Source organism: Chamaea fasciata, unplaced genomic scaffold, assembly GCF_029207755.1.
Source record: "Chamaea fasciata isolate MVZ Bird 193981 ecotype frontalis unplaced genomic scaffold, bChaFas1.0.hap1 SCAF_10, whole genome shotgun sequence".
Lineage (NCBI taxonomy): Eukaryota > Metazoa > Chordata > Aves > Passeriformes > Sylviidae > Chamaea > Chamaea fasciata.
This window is the reverse complement of record NW_027094095.1, coordinates 9,126,414-9,153,905: the sequence shown is the minus strand read 5'-3', so window position 1 is coordinate 9,153,905 and position 27,492 is coordinate 9,126,414. Positions and strand designations below refer to the sequence as shown.

The 27,492-nt window shown below is 46.7% G+C and overlaps 1 protein-coding gene and 6 non-coding genes across 12 annotated transcripts; 6 read left to right on the top strand and 1 right to left on the bottom strand.

Moving 5' to 3' along the window:
* Positions 1-389: 389 nt before the first annotated feature.
* On the bottom strand, positions 390-19,337 carry ZBTB37 (zinc finger and BTB domain containing 37). Of its 6 annotated transcripts, none has more exons than XM_066192246.1 (6): positions 19,243-19,337; positions 16,062-17,014; positions 14,610-14,709; positions 11,970-12,538; positions 2,824-2,919; positions 390-2,107 (listed from the first exon to the last, which is right to left on the bottom strand). In XM_066192246.1, the coding sequence occupies exons 2-4, from the start codon at positions 16,982-16,984 to the stop codon at positions 12,050-12,052; spliced, it is 1,512 nt and encodes a 503-aa protein (XP_066048343.1). In that variant the 5' UTR covers positions 16,985-17,014; positions 19,243-19,337; the 3' UTR covers positions 390-2,107; positions 2,824-2,919; positions 11,970-12,049. The 6 variants fall into 6 exon arrangements, with proteins under 6 accessions (XP_066048343.1, XP_066048345.1, XP_066048341.1 ...); XM_066192248.1 differs by having other exon boundaries at positions 390-907; XM_066192244.1 differs by having other exon boundaries at positions 390-2,919.
* A 2,614-nt stretch (positions 19,338-21,951) lies between these two features.
* Positions 21,952-22,032, top strand: LOC136294978 (small nucleolar RNA SNORD74). Its single transcript, XR_010722564.1, has one exon. It is a non-coding gene; the product is annotated as a small nucleolar RNA SNORD74 (small nucleolar RNA).
* A 740-nt stretch (positions 22,033-22,772) lies between these two features.
* On the top strand, positions 22,773-22,839 carry LOC136294983 (small nucleolar RNA SNORD75). Its single transcript, XR_010722569.1, has one exon. It is a non-coding gene; the product is annotated as a small nucleolar RNA SNORD75 (small nucleolar RNA).
* Positions 22,840-23,068: 229 nt separating this feature from the next.
* Positions 23,069-23,151, top strand: LOC136294969 (small nucleolar RNA SNORD24). Its single transcript, XR_010722556.1, has one exon. It is a non-coding gene; the product is annotated as a small nucleolar RNA SNORD24 (small nucleolar RNA).
* Positions 23,152-23,485: 334 nt separating this feature from the next.
* LOC136294980 (small nucleolar RNA snR60/Z15/Z230/Z193/J17) lies at positions 23,486-23,566 on the top strand. The gene has a single exon (XR_010722566.1). It is a non-coding gene; the product is annotated as a small nucleolar RNA snR60/Z15/Z230/Z193/J17 (small nucleolar RNA).
* Positions 23,567-25,834: 2,268 nt separating this feature from the next.
* On the top strand, positions 25,835-25,910 carry LOC136294970 (small nucleolar RNA SNORD79). The gene has a single exon (XR_010722557.1). It is a non-coding gene; the product is annotated as a small nucleolar RNA SNORD79 (small nucleolar RNA).
* Positions 25,911-26,736: 826 nt separating this feature from the next.
* On the top strand, positions 26,737-26,811 carry LOC136294977 (small nucleolar RNA SNORD47). Its single transcript, XR_010722563.1, has one exon. It is a non-coding gene; the product is annotated as a small nucleolar RNA SNORD47 (small nucleolar RNA).
* The last annotated feature ends 681 nt before the right edge of the window (positions 26,812-27,492 follow it).

Here is a 27,492-nt window from a genome sequence, read left to right as displayed (position 1 = left end):
GCCTTTTTCAGCTGTGCTCCAGGCTGTGGAGGTGGACACTGGTGAAAGAGGAGGGCTGAAGTAGTGCCTGGGTCTCCCTAGCATGGCACTGAACCAAAATGCTTCCCTGCCTTAGGCAGTTGGGAAAACAAACAAAACTTGGCCTGCAGCAAGAGCACAGGGCTTGTTCCTCCTGGGGAGACTGAAAAGGGCTGAGCCTCCTGAAGAGGTGAGACAAAACTCATCCAAAAAGGACAGAAGCCATCTGAGTTGCCAGGAACAGCAGCCTGGCTGTGCAACCTCTCTCAAGCTGCTCAGCTTAGGACAGTGTGGAGCTGCCCAGAGCTGGGACCAGGTGGAAAATCCACGCTGGGTCAAGACCAGGCAGCTATAAGACACAGGCAAGGCTCTGAGTATTAAACCATTTAATTCTCAAACCACTCACATGCATAATGTTCTTTTACACAGTGTTAAAAGAAAGAAGAAAATGCATTTTTTTTTAATACAAACAGAATTTCAAGTATACATTTATAGAATTTTCCAAGATTCTTACCCAAGTTGTTAAGTTTTCATTCACATTGTTCTTAAAGCTGTCCAACGAGAGCGCTTCTTGCTAAACTGCTTTCAATGCAATTGTACAGTCCCCTCTACCTTGGTTTTATTTCCCTCTTTCACAACTCTGGTTCCCCTTCCACCCCTGCCCACCCCCTCCAGCAGTGCTGGCTGTCCCTGGACACAATGGCCACGGAGCTTCTGTCTGCCAGCGCCTGCTGGAAGAGGAAAAGGGAAGGAGTCACGGAGGGCCAGTTTGGAAACAGCTTGGAAAATCACTGAAGAACAGTCTGATATCCACAAGTTACAGCAGGCTTACTCTTCAGCCTACTCCAGACTAGTCTGAACACTGACTTCTTTTTTCTTGAAATAAGGACTGCAACCAAAAATAAAATAAAATAATAAAAAAAGAATAATTAGTACAGCAGGAAATTTTTTAACTGTGAAAGTAAGTCTTGAGTGTTAGGACACCTGTCCTAAAAAGGTTTGATTTATAGGTCACTAGTTGAAGGTGACAGCACAATTTCTGTTACAAATGGTTACTCTGCAAACCAGCTCAGAGCAGAATCAATGTGGGACACACAAACTTGGATTAATAAAGGAAAAAACAAACCGAACGGAACTGACGAGGGCTCCATATTCATGTTATGGAAAAACCCCACAACCCCAGTAACAGCTTTCTCCTGGCTTTGCTGTTCAGCTTAGCTCAGCCCTGGGCTGCCAAGCTGGGTTGTAACTGGGTACAACTTCTGACCTGTTAAAAAACGGGGTTTAAATCTTCTTGACAGGCAAGGGTGGGTTTCTCTTCCAAAGTCCCCTAAGAGCCAGCAGCCCCATGAGCGCTCGGGCACGGTGGGGCTGCTCTGGGCAGCGTGGGGGCCATGCCGGCCTGGGGGGCTGCTGGAGGTAGAGCTGCCATGCCCAAGGCTCTGGCAACGTTGCTCCCCCCGAGCTGTGGCTGCCCAGGAGCTGCCTGCCCATGCAGCTGTGTCCCAAGCCAGCCACAGCTGGACTCATCTGACCAGTTAAAGTGCATTGCGGCAGAAAAGGGTTTGCTTTTTAATTTTTTTTTAATTTTTTTTTTCTTTTAAGAGGAACTTATTTAAAGTGCTGTTCTAGTTTGAAAAGGGACTCTGTTTAGAAAAAAAAATGGCACCTTTTCACATGAGAGATTTCCTCTCTGTATGTGTGTATATATATATAAATTTGCAGAGTCAGATCTGCTGACTAATGAACAACATACAAAAGTGTTTGTATTTTATATTATTGCTTTTTTTTTTTTTTTTTTTTTTTTTTAAAACTGCTGCCTTGGAGGCAGGAGGGAGATAGATTCTCCTTTCACCTTCCCCACCATTAACCGATTTCCCAGTGCAGGAATGTGGTCTCACAGTTCACTGTCACACAGCACACAGGAGGTGACAAAGCCCCCCTGAACTGTCACAGCCCCATGGCCAACCTGCAAAGGGTCACAGTAAGGAACTGGAGGCCAAGAACGACTGTGGACCCCGAGGGACTCCCAGTGCTCCTGCCAGATGCCATTTTCATTAGAGTCACTTTACAGAGCAGACTTGCATTTCTGAAACACAGAGGTAAGGAAAACAAATCTCTTTAAAGTGAAAGCTTTGCTGCTAGAGTGTGTAGTGTGGTAACCTCAGCACCCCAAGAGAGAGAGGTAGTTACTGTCCTGTGAGTACACTGCTGTTTAATGTGACTCCATTTCTGGAGTGATTGCTAAAAAAAAAAAAAAAAAAGAAAAAAAAAAGGAAAAAAAAAAGAAAAATAGAAGGAAAAAAAAAAGGAGGAAAAAAATCCTGTGCTCTTAATTAAGTTATCCCAGTAAATCTTTCTGGTGAAGATATACTTGACTATTCCCTCTAAGAGGCTTTTGTATTTTAGAAATTGATTGTCAGTTAGGTTTGTTACAAGATGAAATTTGATTAGCAAATTGCTGTACAAAGCCACTTCTCTTGTTAACTCTTAAAATTTTCTCTCCCACTACTCAACTATCCGTGCCCTGTTTGGGGGTCCCATCCCATCTGCTCCTGCAGTAGGACAGCACTTCCTGCTCTGAGCAGTTTTAATGGAAAAATCCAAAGTTTTAAAAAGAGCTACAGATATCATATTCACAGTGTTGTGCAGGAAAGGTGGGGTGACACCGGGGAAATGAGGGGAGCTTTGGGGACAACAGGGCCACAGCTCATGGGAGCTTCAGCTAGTGTTTAACACACTAGAGGCTTGGGAAAACTGCATTCATTCCCTTCCCTTTTCAGACCAAAGCAGTGCTTTGAATACCTTGCTTCCATTTCCACGAATTAACATCTGATCCAGTCTTCTCATCCTTTGCTAGTTCTCCCTGCAATTGTGGGGCACGAGGTGAGGAATATGTTACTGCAAGAACACACAGCAGGTGCATGTTATTCTCCTCCTCATTCAGCTTCTAAAAGACCTTCTTCAGAGAAGTCTGTTTTACCACCCAGCATTGCTCTTGCCTGTCCTAAATGTCAGCCATGTTACCCACCACCACAAAAGAACCATGCCTTATTTGAACAACTCTCCTCTCTCCCATCCCAATATTCCTTACCAGCACTTGCCCAGTGACAACACAGCCCTGGAAGCTGTTTGGTGTCAGCTTTCTGCCCAGTCCAGTGCCTTAGGGGAGCCCAAGGAATTAGTCTTCAGCAAAGGGTATGACAAAATTCTATTCTCAGTCCCACGCGGGGTGCCCCCCTCAACAGCACAACCCTGGCTTAGGAAATTTTCTAACACATGAGAAAAGTGCCTGCATGCCACCTACACCCTCCTCCCCTGCATCTCTGGCAGAGTTCCTGGCTGCCCTGTGAGCAGCCTCTGCAAACAAACATCGACTGAAAGAACGCCCTGGGGCTGGGGGCAGCCTGAGAATTGCACTGTCCACTTCTTGTTAGTGTCACCCACAGCTGCCACTCTTCTCCTACCGGCCTCCTGCAGGCAAGAGTTGTGTTCAGTTACCAATGCACAGGCAAGGATGGATTCAAGAAAAGCTTCAGTCATTCAGAGAGTTCCTGTAGACATGGAAACTCTCAGAAAACTCTCGGAGGCACGAACCCCCACATCAAACCAATGCCCAAGACATGTAGATGAATGAGCAGAGCCAGGGAAACCTCAAGAAACAGCTTTTAAAACTTGACCCAATGGGGAACCAATTAATTGGCATCATCAAGTTAAAATTTTGCTTCTCTCAGACTAGTTTTGTGGCTCCTCCCCCTGCCCCAGACTCAGTAATTTCTATTGGAATTCTAGCAGAAGACATCCCTGCCCACGGCAGGGGGGCTCGAATAAGATGAACTTTAAGATCCCTTCCAACCCAAACCATTCTGTGATTCTGTGATTTGAGTAACTAATTTCAACTGTATTTTATCTTTTTATACTGCCACTTTCTGTATTTTATGACCAGCAGTAAATTAATCAATCCAGCTTCATTTTTCGTTTCTCATTAGTTTCACAGCTTCATAGCCAATGGTATTGGGTCTGACTGCAAAGGTAATGGGAAGCTTTAAATAAATAAGCCTCACTGCAGTATAAAAATAACGCAGCCATTTCACCATAGATCTGAGGGGAAGGGTGTTAGGTACATTACCAAAAATTAAGCTGAAAGTTTGCAAAAGAATTAATGCACTGATTTTTTAAAGTACTGCCTTAGGTAACTGCAGTAAAATAATAAACCAGAATATGTCAGATTAAACAAGGAACTTACACAGCAGTATTTAAAAATACCTGAACATGTATCAAAAGCTTAACTGATACAAACTAGGAAGGCCAGTAAAGCTGCCCATTTTACATGATAAAACTAAAAAAAAAAAAAAAAAAAAAAAAAAAAAAAAAGGTAACAAAAATACAGCTTGGTGCAGTCTAATGGAAACAGGAACTTGGAGGCTGCACTCTCCCCTGAGGGAGATTTCCCAGCCTCTCTGGACAACCTGATCCAATGCTGTTTGACTGTACTCATGGTGAGATAATGTCTTATCATACCTAACCTGATTTTCCCTTATATAAACTGCTGCCTACTGCTGCTCCTCCTTCCACCGTGTGCCTCCAGGAAGGGTCTGGCTCCATCTTCTCTGCACCCTCCCCTGAGCTGGAGAGTTTAAATAGGAAAAATGATATAGGTAAAGGAGAAAGCACTGAAACAAAAACTTCAGTCTTCAACACTTGCTAGAAAACTCAGAAAATGGCCCTTTGAAGTCTGGTCCTGCCCTTTCCACCTCTCACTTCCCACCCTTCAGTTCCTTCCAGTGGAGTTTCTGAAATGCTCACAGCAAATCTGCCCCCACAGGGGCCCGACCCCTTTTCCTTCTTTACTATTCAGAGCTCCAGCAAGGAAAACACTGGTGCTGCTCAGCTGTCATGTGCCAGGACAGGCATCTTTGGACACCTGTCTCACAAGGCAGCAGCATTTCCTACACACCCCTACCCCCGTGCAGGTTCTAAACCCAGCATTTCCCTGCCCACAGCATCCATGGCAAGCCAGATACATGCATTACCTCTTCCCAGTGATGCTTTGCTGCTGTTGCGCCTTTCTACCCATCTCCCTGTGCCATTCCAGTGCCACCAGCACCAGCCAGGGCTGAAAACAGATAAGCCCTCTCCTTATTTCAGCAGAGCTGCTGCCAAGCCTGCGGGACATGTTAGAGGTGAATTTGTACTTAGCACTTGCTAATTCCTCAGGAAGGTAATTATTCCCTGGCACAGAAAGATCAGCAAGATCTTAGTTTTGAACCCATTATTTCTTCCCATTGGTGACAGCAGAACATGCACCTCCACAGAAGTTATTACCAAACCCCCAACCACTTCCAGACATCAGTAAATAGCAATGGCTCGTTTCCTAAAACTTTAAATCAGACACTAAATACATCAGTGGCTGGTTTTGTGGCTTCCTCCCCAGCTCCCAGCTGTGCCAGATCACAGTCTGATTTGCTGTTTTCTCCCCTTTTATTTCCAGCTTTGCCAGAACGTCCTTGTTTTACAACAAAACTGTTAAAGACCATGAAGAACACCTTCAGAAGGCCCCAGTAGCCAACTTTACCCAGCAAGTTTCAAATCCTTTCAAAGCTGCAACTCCCCAGCAGCACAAGTTCTTAAGTCTTATTCCTATCCATGCTTTTGTCACCAAAGACCTTTCAGAATTCCCACCTAAAAAAGGTTCCCCCTGTTTCCGAGAGACATCATTTCACAAGCTGCAATACTTTGGTTTACAACTGGATTAAAATATAAATTAAATAAGAATAATGCTAAATGAGTTTATATTGAAACACATTATATTTGTTTCTATATATGTATATACAGGTATGTGTGTGTGCATTCCCTAATGACAGCTAGAGGAAGCAAAAGTCATTCTCCAAAGGCTTCTACTCTTCCAACTAGCATGGTCAACTTATCCATTGCAACAATTCCCTGTGCATAAAAGCTAATGAAGCACTGGAAGGTGGTGCTGGCGACCAGCTGGATCACACAGACATTCAGGAACAGAAAGACAATAAATTATAAGAAGCAGTAGTAACTTGTTCACAGTTGGGATGAGGATAATGTTATGGGAAACCTGAATTGTCTACAGTTCCAGGAATGAAAAGCCAAAGGTTGCGGAAAGTTACATACAGATACACTGCAGTTAATCCTAAAAGCAAAGACCAGATCTGACACAAAGAAATGGCAGAAATCATGTGGAATTTCTCCCAGCAGCCTAAACTCTGGTATCACCAGATTCAGCAGGAAGCTTTCCAATACCTCCATCAAAACCAGAATTCATCCCAGGGATGCTCTGATCACTGCCTGCATCACAGCAATGGACATTTTCCCAAATAGGAAGATTCCTTGAAACCAACTCAATCCTGCATCCAAAAGAAAATGCTCCCAGTCCTTTTTGATTCCATCAGCACAAACATCACATTCAACCTCTCCTAATTCCCAGCCTCTGTGTCTTTCCATTTGCCAAGCCAAAGCCTTTCAGCAGATGGAAATATTTTAGAGATGGCAGGACTCTTCAGATAATTTTATAACCCACTTGAGTGAGTTCCAGATTAGGAATAACCTAAACTCCTATTAAGACTAACTACAGCAAAACTTTGGTCTGCTGCATTTTACTGGGTTATAAAACAAAACAAAAAAACCCCACAGAAAGTCTACTCCAAATCTACTCTATTCCAGAATGTTCTGGTAGACTTTAGTTTCAAGAAGCAGCCAGTATTGTTTGCATAGTTCTAACTTCTATTTGGTTACAATTATATATATATATTTATATATTTTTATTTATATATATATATATATATATGCAGGTACATGTGTATTTTATATTAAAATATGCTTTGAATAACAGTGATTAAAATAAGGATTCTGAGCTCCTCTTTAGGCCCTTTAACTGCTGATATCAAAACTGTGCATGGCTCTCACCTTGTGACAGGAGCAATGCTCACCACAATTATTTTGCTATGGCAGTGGATCCCAGGCTTTCCAACTGCAGTCCTGGCTCCCAGTGAAAACTCAGAGCCCACACCTTGCATTACAGCTTCTTGACTTAGAGAATAGTATGGGTTGGAAGGGACCTTTAGAGATCATCTAGTCCAACCATCCTGCCATGAGCAGGGACTTTTCCCATCCCCAAAATATTTCCAGCAGAGCCCGAACAGCATTTGATGTCACTCATCTGCAAAAACATTTGGATGCAGGCCCGGCTAAATTGGCAGGCATGTCATGGATCAAAGAGGAGAGTTTGGTAGAGTTTAGATAATTTTAAGTGCTGGTTTTTGTTGCTTTTCAAGATGCACTTTCCTATCTACCTCCCAAGTCACCTTCCACCCAAATCAATGGCACCTTTGCAGCTGTCTTCCTATTTATACATTGGATTCTGCAGGACAGACGAAGTCAGCAGCAAATAAAAGCTACAACTGTGCTCTTGCAAAGGCCTTGTTAGGGCTGAATCACCCCAAAGTGCCAAGGACTTTACTCCAAAACAAGACTGTTTGGAATCACTTCCTAAAATGGGTATCTCACAGTTAAGTGACATTCCTATTGCAGAGGTGTGGGATGGAAACACAGCACGGAGCTGTCACAAAATGAGAGCAGGACAAGCAGGGAGAGCTGTCCTGTCCATGTATCTCAACCTTGAGCTCACAGAGGGCTGAAATCCTGGCTCTGTGCCCTCTGCACCGAGCCAGCCCCACAATGCTTTTCGCAAGGGCTATGGCTCGTTCCCAATGTTATTCCAGCTCTGGATAGCTGTCAGATGGGAACGGGGTCAGTCACTGCCAACCTCTCTGGGTTTACAACAGCAGCAGACACACAGCGTGCTTTCTGTTCTTCCCAGCACCCAAACTGAAGTTACAGATCACAGCTTATTGTGAGAATATTGTAGAGAAGATGCAGGAAAGTCCAAGGACAGAACCTGATGGTGGGTAATGCTGAGAGGACAAGGAGGGACTGCCCACTCGCACTGGCTGCTCTGGCTCTCACCAGGTTATCCCTGGATCTTACTAAGTTAGCTCTAAGCATGTTCTCAGCCTCCTGTAACAAATTCACATTCCATAAAGCCTCTCATTCATCCCTCTCTAGCTGCTGGAAATACAAAGCACAATTTGTTTTCACATCCTCTCACTGTATTTTGGCCTTCTCCTTTTCCCAGCTTCACATCAGTCATCCTCCTGAGACGAAGAGGTTTAGCTTTTCTCCAAAGCAGCAACACAGTATTAACACAATTCTTGCTATTTTCACAGCTATTCACAGGGAACCTGGCAGCAGCAGGGAACAGCCGTGGCAACCATCATGTCACTTGGCTGACACTTGGCACCAGGGCTCGCTGCAGGCTTAAGGAGATAACCACAACTCTTCACATTATGGGAGGTGAATTCTTTGACAGCAAAGAACTAAGAAATATGTCCACCTCCAAGAAAACAAACTGTAAAAGCAGAGTGTGTTCTCCCTGTTGCCTGAGGCAAGAAAACAAATGGGTTAGTAAGCCCTAACTCTAAAGCAGACAGAAATGTTACATACAGAGGTATTAAAACACAAGAGTTCTCTTCACATCCTCCTTAAATCACAGTTAAAATCACAGTTTTGGCAGAACAAGATGCAGCTAGACACGGGAATGCAAAGCTGTGCCTCAACCCATCACAGAAGCATTCACGCTTAGAAAGTTGGCATCTGATTCTCCACAGCTTTGGTGCAACCGTGAAGAGCCACACCAACGCAGAGGCAACAGGACACAGTATCATTCTGTTAGGGAAAGCACCTCGAAGTAGCTACACCACTGCCACAAAATTCACATGAGGTTTTTCCATAGCATATAGGACCTCCAACCCCTTTTTTCTCGAACCTTGGTCTCATCTGCACTCAGGAAGTCAACCACTGAAGGAAATGTTTAATAACAATTCCTTCAGAACTGGTTCCGCTGTCTAGTGCGGATGGGCCTGAACTGGTTTCAGCACTGTTCAAGAAATATTAGACATCATGATTCCCACACATACATACACATCCATTAAATGTACAGAAATAATATCAAAATGATTCCCACTACCATACCTTATACTGACTCTAGCTACAAGCTATAAACTTCACCTCAGTGAGGCCTGGGCAAGAATATTGGCTCTTTTGCATGCAATCAGAAATGATCATTATACAGTGGCAACCTCTGCACAAAAAGAACAAACCCAAAAACAAAAAGAAAAGCAAACATAAAGGAGGAAGAAAAAAAAAACCCAAACCTTTCACAAGCTTTGTTTTCAGCCTAGTAAGGTATGAAGGACAAATCTCATGGTTTTCACCAGGCCACTTGAAGTAATGAATCAGCAAACAGGATGCTCTGTTGGCCTCCTGTACTGTTTGGATGCTCCTCCGTTCACAGTATTGATACAGTAAAATAAAAACCTGCTCAAGAAACTCACAGCTATGCCATGGGAACAAAGGCATTCACCATTTTTTGCCAGCCCCTCTTCACTACGGTTGCCATCTGTCTCAGAAAAATGTTGCTTGTGTAGCAGTTACTGCACCTTCACCCTTCGCTTCACAGCAAGCTTAGCAGGGAAACTTTCCCACTATATTTTTATATAATATATGTATATAAATAATTTTATGTTTTTATAGTTTGGTAGTATTCTTTTAAAATTTCTATTTTAAAACACTTAAAAATCTTTTAAGCAACTAAAAGTAACTTTTTATGCTCTCTAGTGTGAACAGGATAGGATTTCAAAGTTTTTTAACTTTTTTTTTTTTTCATTTTTGGTAACTTCAAAAGCTATGACTAAAGCAGCACATCTCCACTCCTCCCTGCACCTTGATTGCAACAAAACCTACCTTGGCCACCCTCTCACCTCATCCTCTGCCACTGCTCTCTGGCAACCTCAGTGTTTTGGTACCGTGTTCGACCTTTGCCAGGAAACCTGACGGAGCTGGTTGTTTGGGTAGCCAAATCACCCCCCGTGTGATGGATGCCCTTGACAGGAGAGGAGGAAGAAGGCACAGAAGGAAAACGGAGGTGAAAGATCAGTTTTCCTGTTTGAAATGGTCAATGAAATGGTACTTTGCTGGTGCCCAGCTCAGAACACCTGCAAAGGTTCCTCTTGTAGGATCACATCCCTGTTACACATGATACTGGCACCGAGCACTTTCCCACACACATTAGAGCCACATCTCTTTTTGAGAAAGAGATAGGAGGAACAGTGAGACCCCACATACACAAAAAACCCATAAAGTAAAGCAAGAACACATCACCCTTGTCCAAATTATTCCCTCCAAAGGAGCAGGAAAATGATCCCCAGTACCAATTTGTAGATGGGGAAAGCAAGGGCTGGAGATGTTTCCATGTGCCCAAAACTGCAGTCCGACAGCAGGTCAAGCTTTTTTGTCACTTGGTCAGCCTGCTAAGCCCCAGCTCTAACCACTCATCCAGCTCTCTTGCTGAAGCAAGATGAAGTGTATTTCTCTTCCAATGTCTCCTTGTTCCTCCCATCACCTTAAGGTTCAGAACTTCACACTTCCTTAGCATATACACATTACACATCCTCAAGAGAACTCCTTCACCAAACCTGATATGCGCAACCTGTCGTTCATTCCCCCCCTCCATCATGAACAACTTGGCATCAGAACTAGAGAAAACTCTTAAAATATTGCATATTTTTTTTAAAAAAAGATGTCAGGATATCTGCACTTATCTGCCTGTCCCATGCTTTTCTGGTTATGAACCACGTAAGCCCGTGCAAACACCTACAATACACACGCAGGCATGTCTCTCCAGGTTTGCTAAACTTGCTCTAAACATCAGAGCTACTCAGAATACAAAAATGTTAAGTCCATGCAAGGGGACAGAGTTGTGATTGCTCTAGGAACCGTTCACTTTTAAATCTCCTGAACTGTTATAAGGAAATAGAGTAAGGTTCTCTTTTCTTTTTGCATTTCATTGATAAAAAAGTTATCAAACTAGTTTGTAGAAACAGGTTTAAAAGCAACCACCTGCGATTGCTCGGCTGTGACAACAGCATTGCAGTATTCCCATATCCCGTATTGCTGTTCTAAAAGATCAAGTGCGTGTCAAGGGGGAAGCAGGGGTGAAAGAGGACTTTGGTAGCCAGCCTCTAACTGCACAATTCAGCAACTCCAGAAAATCTCTTCCTAATCCTTGGCAACAACTGAAGCATGGCAGCGCTCCAGCCAGGACCTCAGAGTGCTCTGAGCTCCCCAGATCAGCACCAGCAGAGGACAACCTCCTCTGGAAGACCCCTCCAGCCCTCCTCCCAATGCATCAGAGTCTCACGCAAACCTCACAGCTGCTAAATTCCACTCTAACTAACTGAAGTGCTTCCTTCACATTTTGCTGACCTCTGGAATACCACTTTGTAGCTGTGCCCACTTTAACAAGGGGCACCAGGGCCGCATGCCTGGACCAGGCAAGCCCAAAGCCCTAAAACAACAGTTTAAATAAAAACGGAAAGAAACACACCAAAAATAAGAGAGGGATAAATACACTCGGGCAAGGCAGGTTCCACCAGGACAGTATTTTTGTTTTCTTTGTGGTGGCAACTACCTGGGGAAGGGAGAAAGGCAACGGCCCCTTGCCCCTGCTTTCCCCTCGAGTGGGAGCAGTGGATATGGCTCTGTGGCTGAACCTGGCACCGCCGGCGGGACGCCCTGCTGGGCCACAGCGCTGTCCAGAAATACAAATGACTGCTTGTCCCAGATCACTACAGAACAGTAAAAAAATTTAAAATCCTGTCGATCCCTGAATAAGAAGTTGATTGACACAGTTGTTCTGTTTTTCTCCAAGAGGAGGAGGAATAAGGGAGAAAAACATTTAACACTCTATGGGTGTGTGTGGGTGTGTGAGAGGAAGAGAGAGAAAGAGAGAGATTTTTTTCTATTTTGGCAACATCTTGGGAGCTTCTTTCTGTTCAGTGGTGGCATTGCACTAATTACAGTACCAGCCTGCCGGGTCGGTGCTGACTCTTTAGAGCCAGGAATGGGAAGACGGTCCTTTCTCCTGGGACTCCACAGCCGCGTTTCAATCCGGCCCAGTTGTGGACACAGATCCCTGCGCCGTCTCCCCCACGGCCACGGCCTCCTCCTGGGGAGGGGACTCCTCCTCCGCCTGCCCCCGGGACGTCACGGTGGTCTCAGGGGAGATGCTGTGCGGCCCCTCCAGGGGCAAACAGCCGGGGTGGTTCTTGCGAAAGTGCTGGTTGAGGATGGCCTGGAAAGGGAAGCTTTTGCCGCACACGTGGCAGTGGAAAGGCTTGTTGCCCGTGTGCTTGCGGATGTGATATTCCAGCTGATCCTTGCGGGTGTACTTCTTCCCGCACATGCGGCAGACAAAAGGTGTGATGCCCATGTGCAGGCGCATGTGCCGGTCCAGGCTGCCCTTCTGGTTGAAGGATTTGGCGCAGTAAATACACGTGAGCCGTGGGTTGTAGCGGAACCAGCGCTCCGAAACCTCCTGCTCCCGCAGATACTCCACGTAACCGCTCACTCCCAGCATGGCTGATTCCTCCCCCTGCCGAGGAAATGGCACAGATTTAAATAACAAGCAGCCTAAAACAAGCTGCAGAGAAGATCAGGCCCAGGTCCAGCCAGTAAGGCACGTGCCAAACCTCAAAATCAGCAGCACTAATGTCTGCAACCTCAAGCACACATTTAAGTGCTTAACTGGGGCCTTGGGGCTAAATACAAATGAGCGATCAATTAGAAACCACTGCTGCAGAGGCCCCTTCTGCCGAGCCATTCCCTGGATCTGGTGAAGAAAAGACAGCCCTTGGACAGCCCAAGCCATTCCCTGGATCTGGCAAAGAAAAGACACAAGGGCACTTGGCCACCAATTCAGTTGTGGACCACATGTCAATACTTGTTACTTTTTAAAAAATTTGTGCCAGTTTTACTGAAACACTTGGGTGTATCACCTTCTGCTTTCCTTACTAAAAGTCAAAAAAAAAAAAAAAAGGCAAATTGATGAGCTTGCAGTAAAACAATGGAGGAGCAAACCACAAATAATATCTGGAAGTGTTCAGGTGTCATTTTGCGCAGGTGTCACTTAGAGTTCATTTCACAATGAGTCACGTTTTCCTGCCTGGCTGTGTGACCTATCCCAGCCCTCTGGCATCACAGGCAAGGATGTGCCTGACCCAGCTTGCACAGCAAGGACTCCTCTGTATTTTCTGAGGTCACACAGACAAACAGCCACAGGCAACCTGAACCACAAGCCTGGTCTCAGGACAGACACCTCTGGCGATTGTATTCAGACTGAGCAAAAACACACTGACTCCAGAACGCTTCTGTGCTGGAGATGCACTGTTTACTCCCCCAGTGCTGCTTTCCAGGGCTGCCAAACGTGGAGAAGCAACCAGTGTAACAGCAGGAGGGCATTTCCTCTGCCAGCCAGGGCTCTGCAGGCATTAGCAGCAGTGTCCCTGTGCCAGGTGCTGCTGAATCCAGCTGTACAGGCATAGGGAAGCTGCTGAGGACCGAAGGAGATACACAAAGCTCTGGTTCTTCCTTTCCACTCTACCACTGCCATTGGGCAGGGATCAGGGGCAGGCTACTTTAGTATGGATATTGCAACGCCAGGAGACTGGAAGGTGATGATACTTCCCCATGGAGTGTGAAGCCTAAGGTTTCATATTTGAGGCTGTCTCACAATGGAGAAATAATGCAGCTTTTCTGTAGGCAGAGCTAAAATTGCTTAATATGTCACATTTCCCCTAGAGGGTTGGTTTGACCTGAAATTTTTGCAATGTCTTCTGAGGACACAAAACAAAGCTTTGCAAAACAGGAACAAAAAGGTATCTCTCATTTTATGGAAGTGTCTAACAAAGTCAGCAGACAGCAATCACAATTTCCCCCCCCCTTCCTTCACTTGGTCTTACTCAAGGGCAAAGCAGCTTAGTATCTCCTTACCCACCTCCAGTCCTCGGCTTACACACTGACACATCCCCTACCTGCCCGTGCATCTCTCCCTCCTACCCCAAAACTGTGCCCAAGAAAGCAGAGAATTCAGAGCTCCTTCATGCTGCAAAGTCGGCTGTGCAACACAGTCACATGAAGAAGAGACAGAGACCTCTCTAAAACGCCACAGCTCTTCGACACTCCACCCCAAAAGGTTTATTGGTGTAGTGCCTGGAGGGCTTTTGGGAATGGTCTTGGTCCCAGCATAGAAAGGTTCAGCTGTTGCCACCCGTCTTGCACAGAACCCAAGCCACACCTCCTCCCTCTGCTCAGGCATTTGCTGCCAGTTGTTTGAGGGCAGATCCAGCTCTGCAGGCAAATGGGGTTTCTCCTCAGGAGCTGGTGGCCTGCCCAGAATAAGGGTGGATATTTATGCCCTCAAACAACAAGAGAAACTCCTCGTGTTTTCCAGGTATCTGGGCGAAATCCCAAACAGCCAGAATCAGTTTTAAATCGCACACGGCCAGCACGTTCTCCTGTGAGCAAGGAGATCCTTTGCCAAAGTAAAAGGTCCTCGTATCGCACACATGATTGCTTGCAAATATAAAATATGACACACTTCATCACAACAAAGTCCCCTTCACCTTCAAGCCAACATTTACTTGCACACATCTCGACCTGCCTACCTGGGAACTGGGCTGCTTGGGCTCATCCATCCGCCCGGGAGACTCGCTTTTGGATCTGTACCGCTCAGTCACAGCAACCATGCTGCCAGAAGGGCTAAATCTGTGGGGTGGGGGAAGAGCATAAACGGAATTTTTAACGGGCATCAGGTCACTACAGTGTTTACAACAACACGTGAGCAGCAATAGGGGCACCTGTATAGCATCTCTTCATCCTCATCAGCTAACACACCGGATGTGGAACAGCGCAAGCATAAAGGAAAAACCAAATCATACTGACCTATGGTTTCAGTCTAAACATCTGAAAAACGAAACTGAGTCATTTGGCTTCCAGTTCAGCAACAGAGAGGGGTTGCTATCATGAATAAACCAATATGGGCCTGGTGATTCAGGAACTGTACAGCAGGACAGAAACCATTTCTCAGAGGACACCTCTCCTCCAGCACCCTCCTCCTCCATTCCCAGCGTGAAACATGAGGGATATGATGGACTAGAGGTGGGAAACAGTGCATACAGACTGCAGTGCAAAAAGAGATGCTAGAGACTAGCTGATCCAAGGAAAAGGGCGAAGGAAGTAGGAAAGCATCGCTCTGCAAGGGCCAGCTCAAGACTGTTCCCACTGATTGATTTATTAGGTGACAAGTGACAGAATGTCTGCTGCTTCCAGATAACTGTTTCCCCATGGGATTGAGCTAGAAGAGAGGCAGATGTGAAGGGAAACCTTAGAATTCCAACCCCCACAAATAAAACAGACCTGCCCTTTATCAAAACCGTTCTCTGGCCCGAGCCTAGGGCAAGAAAGCAAATGCTGGAGTGGAGGGGAAGCGGATGGAGAAACCAAACACAGAGGATTTCACCACTGATTTTCAACCAAGGCTTTCTGCTCTCTCATGTAAATCAAAACAACAGTGGAGGCCACTGGGTTCCCCATTTCAACTGCCTCAGAAGATGTAAACCCAGGGCCCACTGCTGTCATGGACCACTGGGAAGATCCTGACCTACAGCTGGTGTCTGGCTTGTTTCTCAGCCAGAACCATCCCCAGACCTTTGGGCCAGAAGGCACCCGTGCAGTGGAGATATGTAACATATATTGTATATGACTTCATTAATCCAAATGCTGAGTCTGTTATCTACTGAGGCTGAACAGAACATCTTTTAAAAAAATCCCACCTCAGCTGAAACGCTGAGAGGTAGAGATCCCAACCTCTAAGAGCTAATAAGTAACTTCCCAAGCTAGCCTGTACCTGGAGATCCTGGTATGAACACTACCCAGTCAAAATACTATTGCCCAAACTGGATACACTTCCTAACACCAGGTAAAAACCCTTTCGCCCTTAAGATGGCCAAAGGAAATAGAAAGAGGAAATGTTCCAAAGCAACTGACGCAGCCAGGTCAGAATCTTGCATAACCTACTCTTCCAGTCAAGGTTAATAATGAGGTTTAAGAAAACCCACCTGTCGATCTCACTGCTGGTCGGCCTGACCACTTTGGCTCCAGAGGAGCCTAAGGCAAAAGCCTCCTGGCCCAGCGATCCGTGGCCCGTGGTGTCGATCACCATGGCCGTGACCTCCTCGGCGCTGCTGCCATCCTCTCCCGAGGGCTGGTGCTCCGGCCCCAGCCACTCCTCCAGGTTTTCCGTCTTGATGCGCACTCCTCCCAGCACCCGCACTTCCTCGTCGTTCTGCGCCCCGCGCTCTCCCATGCCCGTCTCCACGTACCACTGTCCTGCTCTGTTAATGCGCAGGATGGGCTCCCTGCCTTCCACGTCTGAACTCTGCTCGATTATCTGGGGGCTGGTGGACTCCTCGGGCGGGCTCAGCTCCCGAATGTCCAGCACTGTGCTCACCTGGCCCAGGCGACTCCCCTTGGGGGTGTTGTGACGCGGGCTCAGGGAACGGTTCAGGTTTGGCGTCGCCCGGTGAGACTCGGGGGGTCTCTCCTGATGCTTCGTCCTGGTCTGGCTCAATTCTGCTTCCACCTCGGCCACATTGATTTTGAAATGAATCCCCTCCAGGATCTGCGTGCATTTGTCTATGATGTGCTGCATCTGCAAGAAACTGGCAGCTGTCAGGTAACTGATGATGTCAGCCAGCTGCAGACATATCCTTCCAGTGTAGCAGAAGGAGAGGAGCTGCTCGAAGACAGAGGGGTTTTTGATGACGGAGATGGACACGGTGCTCATCTCGTTCAGGGACATGTGGTCACGGAAGTAGGGCGAGCTGGCAGCCAGCACCACCTTGTGCGCACGGAAAGCCTGGCCCTGCACGTTGACCACGATGTCACACAGCCGACCCTGCATGCGCAGCTGGTTCAGGTGGCTCAGAACAGAGTTACTGAAGTTCGGAATCTCCAGCTGAATGTTCCCACTCTTCTCCATGGCTGTCCCAGCTGCAGGTGCACGACTCTACTGGAAAAGGGGGAAAAGATCCTGTCGTCAGCAGAGCCAATCGTTTGAAATGAGAACGTTTTTCACCTGCTTCCACACAGTTTGAAACACTGGAGGTTTCAGAGACCTTCCTCACCCGTTGAACTGCCACACACCTGGCAGCAGCTGCGTCACAAATGAGTGTGCTTGAGATCTCCTAAAAAACCACTACAAAAGCTCTCTGATCTCCCCATGTTACGCATCCCCCTGCACAAGAGTTCTGCTAAACCTGTCCCCAACAGACCCCCATTCCCTGCGGCTTTAGCGTGCAAAACACTTTGTTCTGGCAGCCTCAATAAAAGCACATCTGCATGTAAAAAGAACATAAAAAATGGCACAGGTATTAAAAATAGGCACCTGATTGCATAATGGATTAAAATACTCACCACCTGTAACTTCTAAGCATTTTGAAAAGAGAAAGTAATAGGGAAAGCTCGTTTGTAAAACAGGAACCAGGAAGGAGACACCGGGACCTAAATCCTCCTGAGACTTTTGAAAAGTTGGCCAGTACACATCTGACCTCAAGGCATCCAAAGCGCCTTGTTAACCTGAGATATCCATCCTATGTGGCACTTGCACATGCCAGAAAATATGTAACAGGAGGGTGAAAAAAAAAAGTTGTGGCCCAGGAAAGCTCAGAGGGCTTCGCTCAGGATCACTTCTGTAGGGTCCCAAGAGACTCCACTTTGGCCATCATTAAGTCCCCAACCTGGCCATACCCTCGGTCAGTAACTCCTGCACTCTTTCCCAAGGAATAATGGGAGTGTTCCACTCAGGCAACAATTCACACCAGTGCTGCTGTGCTTGGGCTGCAATCCAGGTAAATGGTTTACCCAGGCTATACAAGGCTTATCCCTTGTTTCCCCCCTCGGCTGGGATGTTCCCATTGTTCCCACCTCTCCCACACAAGAGCTCCTGGTAGGCTGAGGGAGCACCTCACCGCCCAGCTGGGGCAGTCATGGGACCCTTCACTGCTCAGCCGAGTTCACCAAGGCTTATCAGGAGATGTCAGAGCAGGGCCAGGGAGGGGGGCTGGGGGATGCACCACCACATCATCACATTGCATTTTGGCAAAGTTTGAAGAGAAGCCCTGACCATATATGGTAAAAATTTGGAATGAATGGAAGTGAGACGTAAACTCATCCACAAAGAAAAAAAAAGGAAAGTAAGCGAGCTTGTTAAAGTCCACTCATGGCAAAAGCAGCTTCAAGCTGGATAGCATCTGAAGTGTGGATTGAGAAGAGTCCTGCAGATGTCAAAACCATTTCAAGCAGGCTGGGAATACCAAGGCTCACAGTGCCCACTCTGTGGAGGAATCTCCACACGAAGAGCATGTCTGTCTTTGGAGGACTTTTTATTCAGAATTTATGAACATTGCAGCATAGCACATGTCCATATGCCCAAGCAGGCGTTGTGCAAACTTGGCAAACCCAGTTACTAAACACGAAGCTGCAGGACAGCCTCTCTATCTTGTGGAGTTGTGCCAAGGGATTTCTGAGTGGCGGGACGGCAGCGTGTCCATGGGGAAGTCAGACTGGAATGCACAAGGCTTCACATGATGCAGCTGAACAGTGCCAGGTCTTAGAGCTTCTTCTCTCCTTCCCCTATCACAGAATCACAAAATGGTTTGGGTTGGAAGGGACCTTAAAGCCCATCCTGTTCCATCCCCTGCCATGGGCAGGGACACCTTCCACTACCCCAGGTTGCTCTAAGATCTGTCCAGCCTGGCCTGGGACACTTCCAGGGATCCATGGGCAGCCACAGCTTCTTTGTGCCAGGACCTCACCACCCTCACAGGTAAACAATTTCTTCCCAATATCCCATCAAAACCTACTCTCTGTCAGTGGGAAGGCACTCCCCCTTGTCCTCTCCCTCCATCCCTTGTAAACAGTCTCTCTCCATCTTTCCTGTCGCCTCCTTCAGGCACTGCAAGGCCACAATTACGTCACCCTGAAGCTTCTCTTCTCCAGGCTGAACCACCCGAATTCTCCTAGCCTTCCCTCACAGCAGAGCAGCTCCATCTCTCTGATCATCTTGGTGCCTCCTCTGGACTCGCTCCAACAGCTCCATATCCTTCCCTATCTTTAGGAGAAAGCAACAAACCCCACAAAAATCAGGAAACCACTGTGCACAGGTCTGTGCCAACACAGCATCAGGAGCACAACATCAACTGCACAGAACAAGGGGAAATTGAAAACCCAACATCTTACCTGGAGTGCTGTGAGTTACATGCAGTGGGAAGGAAATGGGGTGCTGCCTTCTTTTTTTTTCTTCTAATGTAGTATGAAGACAACTTGTTGCCCCCTTCCCCTTTAGGAAGTAAAAAGAAAGAAAAGATGAAGTGCAGAGGAATTGGGCTCTCCCAAGCACAGTTGTGAATAGCAAGCTTTGTCATCCTCGGTTTTGCTGGAGGATCTAGCAGCAGGATTAGCTCACCATCTTTCCCAAAACAGCTGTTCCTAAAGCAATAAGCCTCAGAGAACACTCTCAAGGAAGGCAAGGGTGAAACAGCCCTGCCAAGGCCATGAGCACCCAGGGAGGCAAGGGGGAGGCACAGGCTGAGCTTGGGATATACAGAAAGAGAAGGTAAAAAAAATCATCAGACCTTAACTGCTGAGCATGGCTGAGTACAGCTGTGGTCAGAAGGCAGCTGCTCCCCAGAGAGCCCAACAAAATATCTCTGAGCTCCTGCTTGGAAGGCAGGGAAAATCCATCTACTCTTTACAACCCACAGAGCTCTGCTCACCTCAGTGTCAAGGCACGTGTGTGTTACGATCCACTCAGAGGCTGGTGATAGGGAATCTGTCTTTTGGTTCAAACTACCTTGTCAGAGGCTGATTTCTGTCCCTCTGAGTGCACCTCAGCCTCAGGGCAATGACATCCTGACTTCTCTGTTCTCTGAGTCCGTCACCTCCTGCCACCTTGACCTGCAGGCTGAGCTGAGTCAGCACAGGGCACATACTGGGACACTGCCGTTTTTAATGCAATTAAAGTGTCACCAGCTGACACTCAGACTTCACTTATCTCAGCAAATGCCTTCCAGCCTGTGAGGCAGCTACCAGGGGCGAGTGGAATTCTTGATCCATCAGGTAAGAAGCAGAGACAGATCACCCAGCAGATGATGTCACCCTGGAAGCTGCACTGAAAACTCTCAGCTTTTGGGTTGAGATTTATTGTGACTGGGCAACTTCACAGGATCACAGAATACCCCGAGCTGGAAGGGACCCACAAAGAGACCACTGAGTCCAACTCCTGACCCTCCAGAGACACCCCAACAATCCCACCCTGCGCCTGAGAGCATTGCCCAAATGCTCCCGGAGCTCTGTCAGCCTCGGGGCTGTGCGCATTCCCCGGAGAGCCTGTCTGGCGCTCAACCACCCTCTGGGGGAAGAACCTTTTCCTGATATCCAGACTAAACCTCCCCTGACACAATTCCAGCCACTACATGGGTCCTGTCCCTGGTCCCAGAGAGAGCTACTGAAAATTCCGGAATGCTTTAGGTTGGAGGAAACCTTAAAGCTTCTCTCGTTTCACCCCCTGCCGTGGGCAGGGACACTATCGGCTTGCTCCAAACCCCGTCCAGCCTGGCCTTGGACACTGCCAGGGATCCAGGGGCAGCCACAGTTTCTCTGGGCACCCTGTGCCAGGACCTCGCCACCCTCACAGGTAACAACCTCTCCCCAATAAACCCATTCGGCTACGTGCACATTCCAACGGGACTCCGACAACTACAAAACCAAGCACAACTCTCAGCCGAGCCGAGCGGCGGTGGCTCCCGGCCCGCCCGCGCCCTCCCTCAGGCCGCGCAGCGCAGCCCGCGCTGTCCCCCGCCGCACGGCTGCCGGACGCTCCTCGGCCGGGGCCCGCGGCTCCCTCTGACCCGTGACAGCCGCGCCGCGACCCCGCACCGGGGCTGCGCGGGGCGGGCGGGGCCGGCCTCCCGCAGCCCCCGCCCCTGCCACCCTGGGCACGGCGAGGCGGCGGCCGCGCCCCCGGGCCCCGGGCGGCTTCGCCCGCCCCTCCCGGCCCAGCCTCACCTGCCGGGGGTGGGAAGGGCCCGCAGCGCCGGCCCGGAACCGAAACGCGCCAGCGCGGGCCGCGCCCCGGAAGGAAACGCCGTGCGGACCGTCCGCCCCCGCCCCGCCCCTGCCCGCGGAGCGCACCCAGGTGGGTGTGGCCCGGGCCCGCGCCACGTGACCTGCGCTATATAAGCGGCGCGCACGGGCGCTACTGCCTTTTCCGGCCCCGCGGCGCTGAGCGTTGCTGTGCCCCGCGCGGCCCCGCCGGTGAGTGCGGGGCGATCCCGCCCGCGGGGCGCGGCCCTGCCGCTCCGGGCTACGGCCGGGGTGCCCCACGGCTGCGCCTCGGGCCCCGATGGGAGGTGGCGAGGGCGGATTGGAGCGGATTGCGCGGCCGGGCCTGGTCCGCGGCCTAGACCGCGCCTCATGGCGGCCCTGGGGGTGTGTGAGGGGGGTCCCGTACCGGCTCAGGGTGATACCTCAGGCGCTGAATAACGGGCTCTTGCCCACCAGCCTGGTACGTGTAAAATGTGATGTGGTCCTGGAATATGTCGAGGTCGCGTGCCCGCTGTAAATACCAGCGGTAGGTCTCCGGTTTTTGTGGGTTTGGGTTTTTTTAACTTCACTGGGCTTTAGGCAGCTTGTTTTTGTAGATAAATGGGAAACGTTGTGCAAAAAGCAGTAGTAGCGCTATGGAAGGAGTAAGGATCCCCGCACAGGTGGGATGTGCATGCAATGTGGGGGGGTTAAAGACTGGCTTCACCGCCCCAAGGCTGGTAGGCTTTAAAAAACATTTGGACATGCGGTGACTCCTGGCGATAGTCCTAAGAGTTGGACTCCGTGGTCCTTGCAAGTCCTAGCTCAGCACATTCCAAGAGAAATGGCTCACTTCGCTTCCCCATGCTCTGCACATGATGAGAACTATGTTGGTAGGGACATCTGAGAGAGGGTGATGAATGCCAACATATCTGAGCTGGGCATGGAATACTTGTGATGGTCTATCCAGGATGGCTGAGGCACCGCGGGGCCTTTCTGAGCCGCCAAAGTTCATGCCTGCCTGGCTGGCCCGGGGATAATACAGCAGAATTGATGCTGTAGAAAAGACAGTAGTTTAGTGATCACATCATGCTTGAAAACGCGTAACAGCAATTATTTTTTGTGGCCTCAGTTCTTCAAGGAGCCAAAATTTAGATTGCCTCAGGAGGAATCTTGAGACCGCCAAATATTTTGGATGTTGCTTGTTAAATATTTTTCAAAGTAGTGGTTGTGAATATTGCATACTTTTTGCAAAAATAAAACTAAAGTGCTTTCTTGTTTTTAGTTCACCATGTATCAGCTATGCTCTTCCCTTCTTGTGGCTTCAGTACAGGTAAGTGTTGCTTCTGAAATACAGAGTTGAAATTACCAAATGTTGGATTTGTGTACACTGACTGGAGTAGGGTACTATTGTATCAGGGAGTTACAGTATCAGCAGTTGTAGTTCAGGCTTTGCTTGTAGTGTCCTGGGCAGGCTTCACTTTTCTGCTGCAAAAGTTACCTGTTTTTTTTGTCCTGGAGAATGTTTGTGAACCGCTGCTCATACTGTAACCAGACTGCAAGAGTACCCCCAGGTCCCTTTTTTCTTTTCTTCCTGCTGTTTCTTTGTTCACAGCTATAAATGTTTTGGGAAAACTGCCTGGAGTATGCTGTAGAAAAGGGGATTGATGTTGAGTAAATATCAAAGCCTGTGATGGTTTCAGTATCAGAGTAGTTGACAGAAGTGATTTCTGAAAACTCCGTACTGAGGCTTTCTAATGTGATTGCCAGAGAAGCTCCCTAGTTTGGCAAACATCTCCAACTCTTTTCTCTCTTCCAGATCTGCTCCCAAATGTGGAGACTTAAAGCTACTTCTTCCCAAGGTAAATAAATTGTTCTTGAAAACTGAATTTAAAATAATGCTTAGCATTTGTCTAGACAGCATCTTCTGCTCTGATGATGTCAGAAAATAATAAATCCTTGAGCAAAGCTATCCCTGTGGTGCCACAGTGATGACACTTATTTGCTACTCTTGACCACGAGAGTGATGAGCACTTTTACCACCAAAACAAGCTTTCTGAGGCACAGCAACTGAAAATTCCCCTCGATGCTTTGTCTGCTGAATATACTGCTTACAAGTTTTTTATTTCTAGGATTGGAATCCTGCACTTCAAAGATATATAGAAGGAACATCACCTGGTAAGAAATCTGTACTTTGTTTGGAAATTTCTTCCACACAGCAGTCTAAACACTGCAGCAAGAAGGATGGGGTGTGTTCTATGATGAATTTCTACTAAGACCAGAAACAATTTATACTCGCTAGTATTCAAACTTTTAAAATACTTTTATTTTTTAATTGGGAAAATTTACTTGTCAAAGCAGTCACAACAGGTGATTGCGTGGTACTGTGATTCCCAAGCAGATACGATGATGATGGCATAGTTCAGCAGAATATCCTGTGATGAAAACTTCTGGTTTTCGCCCCTATCTGATGTATCTGGCTCTTGTGGTCTCCCAGTAGGGGCTGCGGGCTTGGGCGCTGAGGCTGAAAGGATCTGATTTTATTTTCTGTTGTTGCAGGCACTTGGGAGGTTGAACTCTGAGCTGTTACAAGGTAAATACTGCATTGCTGGCATCTGTGAAAACTCATTTCATCCCTGCTGTCCGGAAAGGCTGTTGTGTGATGACTGCATAGTTCAGCTGATGACTGTGATGATCACAGTTACTGTCTTTTGCCTCGGTTCTGATGCAGCCTCCTGTAACTTAGGCTATTTCAAACACATCATGTGGGAAGCTGAAACACTTATTTTTTGCTCCATAAATGTGTTTTAAAAGTTTATCTCAGAAAACCAGTGAGTGGATGTAACACAAAAAAATCAGTAAGATGAAGAGTAGGATGTAGTTGTGAAGTCAAGCACAAAACATAGCAGAATAAGGTTAATAAGGTGCTCCAGGTTCTAAAAGTCTCCTGTTGCTTTGCAGGCTGCCCTGGACAGAGGAGTCCCGTGTCTCTTATGTGAGAAACTATTTCACCTGTTACTGATGTTGGTGATAAGAGCTTCCTAATTAGAGGTAATTATTAAAACTTTATTTTTAGATGGATGCTACATTTGTCTGTGCTGCATTTGAGAGTTTGCTTTTAGAGATGCTTGCAAATTCATTTTATTCTTAAAAAGTGAGGCAAAGAATAGTAGTATAAGTGTGACTTTGGTTTCCTGTATTTCACATTCAGAACATGAAATAATTGTGATGTTGATCATCTCGAGAATTTTCCTGTTAAAACTAAATGGTGAATGCCACATTACTGTGAATTTAGTGTCCCGAAATGGTTTTCCTTAATAGGCACAACTTGCTTACACAAAGCTAATATCACTAAACTCTGCAGTTGCAAGGTTTGCTCCTTTGTGCAATTCCAGCCCACTCTGGAGTTCAGGAATGAGCACCTCAGTGTTGAAGAGTGCTGGGAAATGGCTTTCCACCCTGCCTTCAGAAGGGGATGATGGGAGTGTTGCAGCCTACTGTAAATGATGTTGAATCAGGTCTCTGATCCCCATGAGGATAAAACTTGACTAAACTCTGATACAGTATTTTACTCAAACTGTTTTTAATGCTATAACTTCCTGCTGGACCCTGCCTAATAGCAAGTTTCTCTTTGCAGGTTTCCAAATGTTTCTCATTGTGAGGTAAGTACTTGTTTTAATTTTCTAAGTATTAGGATTTCAACATAGGCCCATAGAATAGGTGCTATTTATTATAATTATTTTTATTATAATTAACTGCTTGTCAGCTAGAGGAAAAGGGGCATGGAGCCCATTGGCTGTGGCTCATCTCAGCCAGAACAGGAGGATGTTTTAAAGGGGAACTGCTGGCTGGAGCCCAGTCTTTACAGGCTGGTGTGTGCTAAACTGTCACTGTGAGCTCTTGAATTTGCTCTAATAAAGCTACTACAGTATTTGCCCTCCTGCCCAGAGCAGCCTGGCCCTATGGCAGGGCTGCACAGGGGCTGACAGTGTGAGCTGCCTGTGTGATGAGATGTGAGTGCCTTGACTTCAATCGTGGAGGTCTGTAATTAGCTCTATCTGACTGCAGGCTCCTGACTTGGATTTCTTCCTCCTGTGCTTGTTCCTACCCTGTCCTGATGGTTTGCTTTGCTGCAGGTGTGATGGAGCTGGGAAGTGATGTACCTGGTAGTGCTGCCAGCGAAGGTAAGTTGTTAACACATCAGTGACTGGTCACAACTGTGTGATACAGGGAATGAGGAAGTTACATTCTGGCCTTTAAGTGCAGCTGCAGCATTAGCTGGGCTCTTAATGATTTTATTACCGTTTCCTGGTAAAAAGCCCACAGATTGGCCAGCAGCCTGTAGGATTCACTCACTCAGGTGCTGCATGACTCAAACTTGAAATAAACTGCTTTCTGTGGCTAACAAAAGTGGCAGCCATTTTAAATACATAACTGCTATGGACTACTTGAATTCCTACTTAATAAGAAAAGCTCTGTGCTGCCAGGTTGCCACACATTCTGGGCTGAGCAATGCAGTACAATTACTTGCTATTAAACTTCTTGCTGTTATAATTTAGTGGACTCTTTCAGAAAGTAGAACTGATCTTGAGTGCTTATGTGGTAAATTGTTGATCTCAGTGGCTAGATCAGAGCTCTTACAGTGATGTGAATAAAGATGTGGTTGGAAGTAAGGTCTGAAATTCTAACTTTAGATCCCCCTTTAAAGGACAAATAAGAGATACAACATTAAGCTGCTCTTGGCATGTACTGTTTGTGATGAATTCTGAGCAATGGGAATCTCTCTGAAAGAGGCTGAGGAGAACTCTTGTGCTGAAACAGTACCCACATTAACACTCTCAAACCACTGTCAAAAGTGTGTTAGTACAATTTCACTTCTTTGCAGGGTAAAGCTTGCATGGAGTTGGAGAAACAAGATGGATGTGTCTGAGGTAAGTGTAGAATACATGGGGTTTAGTAATTCCCAGAATATTGTCTTTGTGCTGAATGCTTAAATGGTGGTGCCTAAAATTAGTTCTGTATGATACCTGATTTGTCTTTCCTTTATTGTGTCTGGCTCTTCTGTGGGCATTGCTGTAACATGGCATTCTGGAATTAAAATAAAAAAACCTTGTGCTGTGGCTGTCACTTTTCAGTAGTTGTTACTACTAATCTTTATACTGGCTCTAAACAGATTTTGCTCAAGTGCTAGATAATTGCTGCACAAACTTGTTTTCAAACAGTGGAACATTTAACACTTTGAAAGATAAAGTAATCTTGAAAACTTATGGGACTTGTATTTTAGGTATTTAGAATACAACATTGTTGGGAGAGATGGTATCACAAAGCAAAGAAGTAGCTTTTGACTTTCCCTGATTCTTCCAATGTTAGTAATTCTGTATTTCAAATTAGGTTAGGATGTGTAAGCTTTGTGTATCCTGTTTGGGTGTTGCAAGTTAAACTCCTAAGATGCCAGCTAGAAGTCAGTTTTCTTTTAGGCAAAATAGTTTGGTGGATAGAAATTCACAGGTAAATAAACTTTGCATATAGTGGTGCTGTTATTCTGAAAAAACTTCTCTCTTCCTCAGGGAGGGACTGTGCTGTCTGCAGCCTCACTGGGTAAGTCCACACAAGAGATAAATTGAATTAAAAACTTCTGGAAATGCTTGTAGCCACTGATGAAACTGATTCTGCCAAATGAGTTACTGTGATATTACCCTTTCCGTTCCGTTTCTAGCTGAGGTTACAAAGCTCTTGTGGAGCTTTTAGCAATTGTGCTGCTATATATGCTAATGGTGTTTTCTTGATTTTAGGTGAAGAGGCAACTCTGAAACCAGTGTATGAAGAATGAAGGTGAGTGTAACTGCTGTAAAAATGGATTTGTTGGAACAAGTGATGAAAACCTTAGCTTGAACTCTCTCACTGAACAGAGATGAAATTCTAAGGTCTGAGATGTTCCTGTCAAGTGTGTTGTGCTGGTTTGGTTCCTTATAACGATTCTTATGTCTCTTTTAATAGGTGGAAGATGGCTGATAAATGGGTTACACTTGCATGAACAGAATTAAAAAAGCCAATGTGGTTTTACCTCACTGGTAATGTTTGCCTGACACTGATTGGTGCCAATAAAGATCTGCAAACTCTACCTGGTGTTGTGACATCCTTTCTGGCTGGAGCAACTTGATGTAAAACACCTCCAGGCTGCTGTATTAAGATTAAAAGGCTTAATTTAGAGCAGAGACTAAACTAGATGAGATGCTAGTCCTGCAGGTGTCTTAACTGAGGTGTCAAGTACTCCTGGCATGCAGGTGACCATATTGAGACATGTAAATATAAATAACTTGAAGTATTTCAAATATTTAAGGTGAGAGCTAAACTTAGTTCTTGTATATTTGCTACAAAAATAATAATCCACCAGTAATCCTTGTA